Source organism: Meles meles, chromosome Y (genome assembly GCF_922984935.1).
Source record: "Meles meles chromosome Y, mMelMel3.1 paternal haplotype, whole genome shotgun sequence".
In the NCBI taxonomy this organism is placed as follows: domain Eukaryota; kingdom Metazoa; phylum Chordata; class Mammalia; order Carnivora; family Mustelidae; genus Meles; species Meles meles.
The window spans coordinates 7,795,026-7,799,776 of NC_060088.1; the positions used below are offsets into that span (position 1 = coordinate 7,795,026).

At 63.3% G+C, this 4,751-nt stretch overlaps 1 protein-coding gene across 1 annotated transcript; it reads right to left on the reverse strand.

The window, feature by feature from the left end:
* Nucleotides 1-2,037: 2,037 nt before the first annotated feature.
* LOC123935922 (testis-specific Y-encoded protein 3-like) lies at nt 2,038-4,505 on the reverse strand. Its single transcript, XM_045996770.1, has 5 exons — nt 3,624-4,505; nt 2,880-2,957; nt 2,630-2,741; nt 2,381-2,526; nt 2,038-2,286 (listed from the first exon to the last, which is right to left on the reverse strand). The coding sequence occupies exons 1-5, from the start codon at nt 4,503-4,505 to the stop codon at nt 2,038-2,040; spliced, it is 1,467 nt and encodes a 488-aa protein (XP_045852726.1).
* Nucleotides 4,506-4,751: the final 246 nt, after the last annotated feature.

Consider the following 4,751-nt stretch of genomic DNA (forward strand, 5'->3'; position numbering starts at 1 on the left):
TCGGGAGCGAGGCCCCTGCGGAATCGCTGTGAAGGTGTTGCCAGTCAGGGCTTTGATCATGCCCCTGTCTGCCATGTCCATGGGGCTGATGGGCTGGCATCTGGAGGCTCGCTGCCTCAACTTGGGTCAGGGACCGATGTTTCACGGTGAGTGGCTTTGTTTCGGCTTGTGTTGCAAAAGTCAGCCCTGCAGAGGCTGCTAGACAGGATACCCTCGAGCTCTCGTCTAGGTGCGAAAATGGAATGCTAGCGCGGATTTGTCTTAGAAGTCCTGGCTCCCCGTCTTAGTGCTGGGGACCCTGGCCCGGAGTCCCCCACCCTCCGCGGACTCCTAACATCTGGGGCTCCCTGACCTCCAAAAGGATCCGCCCTCCACGGCCTCACCATCTCTCTGGGCCAGGCCAGGCCAGGCCGGGCTGGGCGCAGGGGGCAGGCCAGGCTTCAACACCAGCCCGGTGCCCACAGCCAGGTGGGAGGTGCCTAGGACTGGCGGACCCTGTTCCTTCCTCTCCCCTAGGCTTCACATCCTTGGCAACAGCCTACCAAACGCCACAAGCAGAGAGGAATAGGCAGCAGCCCCCCGAAATGGCCCAGGCCGAGGACCCCTTAAGGCCATGGGCAGATGGAATTGTCCCACACCCCCCCCCCCCCCCGCTGCTCAGTGAAGGTCCAGCACTTACGACAGTTTCTGTGTGTGTGTGTGTGTGTCTTGTGGGGAGTGGTACTGGATACCAAGGGTGTGCGTGTGTGTGTGTTTCTGTGTGTCGCTGCCCTGCATTTTGTACTTCCTCCCAGCCACTTGGGCCCGAATGAGAGTGTCACCTTTCCTACATTCCCACCTGCCTCTGACCGCACTGCAACAGTCCCTCCACAGGGACTGGCGCCCCCGTCGCTCATGTTTTCTTCTGGGGCTGAGAGGATAACTGTGTCAGCAAGAGCCCGGGCCCCTTCTTAGACCAATGGAGACACTGGCACTGGGGTTCAACAGAGTAATATGAAACACCAGTCCGCACCCCGTGCTGTGTGTAGTGGATGTGTCTGAGGACATCCCCCAGGGAGCATCTCTGGAGGACCGTCATCGCCATCCACCAGACCTGGGCACTGGACGTGTTCGGCCCTGGCGCATCCCTCCCTTTCCTCGACCTCTGTCACTTCCCCAGGGAAGAGATGAGCCCTGTCCGCAGGCCTTTCCCTCATCTCCTCTCCCTGCCCACAGCCCCAGCCCCAACCCCAGCGGAAGGACCTCTGCCCCCTGGGATGCCGTCCCAGTGAATGTGTGACCTAGACTTCGGGCAAGCATACGTGCGTGATGACAAAGACGCCAACACACGTAAACAAGGCGGACATCGTATTACTACTTTTCAGTATGTATCCAAGGAGGCCTCCGTCGGCCCTGTGTTTCACCCCGGCACCAGACTTCAGGTACTCCCGGTGCTGAGGAACGGGGCTGACCATTCGGCTCCATGGGAAGGTTCTGCGTGGTTCCGGGCAAGTGCGATGCTTCTGCATATTCATCTCAACTCCGTGAAGCTCCCTGGGAGGGACACACACAGACGCACGGACACACAGGCACACGTGAGGAGGCCCGTGTGTATCCTCTGTGGGCCATACCTAAGGTTGCTTGAGGGTTTCAAGGCCCTCCCGCGGAAGGGTGTTCAACCTCCCCGGGTCCCCCCGCCGACCCGGACTGTGATCGCCCGCCACTTCCTCCACCCACGCAGCCAACGTGTCTGTGCGCGCCGGCCAGTGTTCTCGGGGTGACTGTGTCGGGCACAGATCACTGCCCACAGAGAGGACGGGGACAACCGTGCTGATGAGCACAGAAAAGTGCCGGGGTGACGCCTGAGCCTTTACACCACGGTACCCAGACCCCTGTGCCAAGGGTGGTGGGAGGCGCGTAGGTGGGCACAAAGGTGAGCTGGTGGCTAGCAGACCTGCGGGCAGGAGTCCGTGGCCAGGGAATGGCACTTCCCACAAGGGCAGCTGCTGAGCCGACTCTGCTTCTCCAGCTCTGCTCATTGACGCTGCCTGGCCCCGCCTACCTCAAGCTTCCCCAGGCAGAACCAGCTCCACACTGCCCTTCTGCAGTCTCCCTGTCCCGCGGCGATGCCCCTTTGACCTGGGGCCACTGCCTCGGAGCGTTCCTCCGAGCCTCAGTTTCTGCATTTGTGAAGCCCAGCTCCCACGCCCTGGGCCGCTCACCTGCCCTCCTCTCAGTTCCCTCTGCTGGGGCCTTCTTCCTCACGTAGTACTGCAGGGGATTGGGCCACAGGTCGTCCATGAGGATCTGGCAGGGGAAACGGGGCAGGGCTCAGATGCCCATCCCAGTCCGCTGGGGAACACAGCCGGGTTCATGTGCGCAGTTCGTCACAGGGACCCACCTCAGCTATCCTGCTAGACCCCGCAAAGCTGTGGTCCGAGAACCAGTTGAAGAAGTTAAGGCTGCTGTTGTGGTGTCTGCGCCTATAAGCCTCCCGTTCATAATTCCGGTGCCACTGGATGGGAGTGGAGTGAGACGGCTCGTACCCTGCAGGAAGATGGGTCTGTGAGAAGGCGCTGGATGAGGCATCAGGTTCAATCAACCGTGCCGCCTCCACCTGCTGCCGCCCATCCACGCAGAGGCCCCTTACCAGCAGCCCTGAGGACATACTCCTTCTCAACGACTTCATTGCGGAAGTAGGAGTTCTTGCGAAAGAAGAGCAGGATCTTGCGGCGATCACGGGGAGACTCGAGGTCCTCCACCTGCCGGGCGGCAAAGTGGGGGAGAGGGTTGAAATCTCTGTCCGGCAGACCCTTCCCCTCCTGGCCCTGGGGAGGGGTCACTTCCGTTACCCGCTCCTCTCCCCTCCCGCAGGCCGGCCTCCGTCTCCCAGGCCAGACCTTCAGATCCGTCATGGAGCCAAGTATGCCTTTATCTTGCCCACTGATCATGGCTGACATCTGCGGGTGGTTCACAAACTGCTTTGCGTCAAGGACTCTGCGAGGGCTGGAGATGAGAGAGCTAGAACAACAGGGCCAGCCTGGGCGGCAGGTGGGCCCTGCATCCCCTCTCCTCCCACTGGGACCCACTCCACCTCACAGATTGTGTCAAGGCCCACTGGGCCCGCGCACGGCCTGTTGCATTAGGCAGTTAGGTAGCGCACGGCCGGGCACTAACGCAGACAAAGCTGTGCATCCTCGGAGACCTCCCTCCCGGCCCGCGCCACCCCTCTCAGGCACATCCTCCTGTGCGGATGGCTAGGCAGAACTGGCTCATTCCCAGACAGCCTCCATCGGTGCCTCTGGCTGACCAGGTGGGCAATCACATCCCCTCGCCTGCTGCATTACTGCCAGGGGAGCCTGAGCTTTGAGTGGAGCTGTTTTGGGTGAGGCGGCCCCATGGCCTATGCCTAATTCTGACGCGGACTTCTGCTCCTACTCCGCCGGGGGGAGCTTCAGGGCCTCCTGCGACATCAAGGGCAACGTGCAGGCCCCGCCAGGGACCCCCACCCGGAACCAGGAATCCAAGGCTGTCGTGGTCACCGAGGCATGAGCCAGGCCACCACAACGCGGGCCCCCTGCCACAGGAGCCTCCTGCACTAGCCCGGCCACATCGGGGTCCCTCCGCGAAGCTGTCAAGGATACAGCCTTGGCCCAGAAGCCGGGGATGGCCCGGATGAGGGCGCTTCGGTGGTCCAGGTGACGCCGTCGCCTCTGCCAGAACCTGAGCTTGAGCCGAGAGTAGGCCCTGCTGGCGTCCTTGTTCACGGGCTCCAGCTCTGACTGCAGGGCCCGTAGGGCCTGGAGCGGGGACCCGGGCGGACCTGGCTGTGCCCCTGGCTGCTCTTCCCCTTCCTGCTTCTCCCGCAGCGCCTGGGCTTCTGCCTCCTCCTGGCTCTCCTCCCTCTTGTCCTCCTCCGCCTCCGCCTCCACGTCCTCAGCCACCTGCTCTTCAAAATCCTCCTCAGCCTTAGCCCCTTCCTCCACAGAATCCGCCTCAGGCTTCTCTTCCTCCTTATTAAGTGGCTCATCCTCCTCCTTAGCCTCTTCCTCAACAGACTCTTCCTTGTCATCGTTCTCCCCTTCCTCCTTATCCTCCTCAGCCCCCTGCCCCTCCGCAGCCGCCTCCTCGTCCCCCTCCTCAGCCTCTTCAGGACATTCCACCACTTCAATGTGCTTCCCTTCATCCTCTGCATCCTCCTTGACCTCCTCGTCCTCCTCCCGTTCCTCTAGACCCTCCCCCCCTTCGTCTGCCTCTGCCCCAACGTCAGGCGCCGCCATCCTGTCCTCCACCAAGACCACCCATTCCGCCCCCAGGCTGGCCTCGCCTCCGGCCTGCCGGGCCTTGGCTTCCCGCACAGGCTCTGCCGCCACCGCCCCAGCCCCTAAGGCCGGCAGCGCCCCCACTTCCCGCCCGGCACCCGGCTCCCTGAGGGCCCCCACCTCCTCACCGCACCCTTCCGGGACCAAGGTGCTCCCGGATTCTGGGGCAGCCCCATCTTCCCCGGACCCCGCCCCGCTCTCCATGTGCCCGTGGCCCTGAGCCCTGGCAGCGTTGGACGGAAGGAGATGGAGGCGAGAGCACGTGGCTCCGCACGCAGCCCGGCAGCTAGCGCTCTGGCGCCCAGGAATGGCTGCGGGCGGCAGCCTCCTAACGGCGGTGGGGGCCTGGGGGGCGCATGCGCACAAGGCCTTGGGCAAGCCGGCGCCGGGCAGAGGTGGCAGAGGCACGCGTGCGGCTTGGGCCACGGGAGCCCGCCCAAGCCACGCCCA

What these genes read in the sequence shown, in the direction of transcription:
- LOC123935922 (XM_045996770.1), bottom strand. Translation starts at nt 4,505, where the DNA reads ATGGAGAGCGGGGCGGGGTCCGGGGAAGATGGGGCTGCCCCAGAATCC. An exon ending in CCGGCTTCTGGGCCAAGGCT is followed by an intron (nt 2,958 to 3,623) that starts GTATCCTTGACA and finishes GACGCAAAGCAG; the next exon opens with TTTGTGAACCACCCGCAGAT. An exon ending in GGTCTAGCAGGATAGCTGAG is followed by an intron (nt 2,287 to 2,380) that starts GTGGGTCCCTGT and finishes TTCCCCTGCCAG; the next exon opens with ATCCTCATGGACGACCTGTG.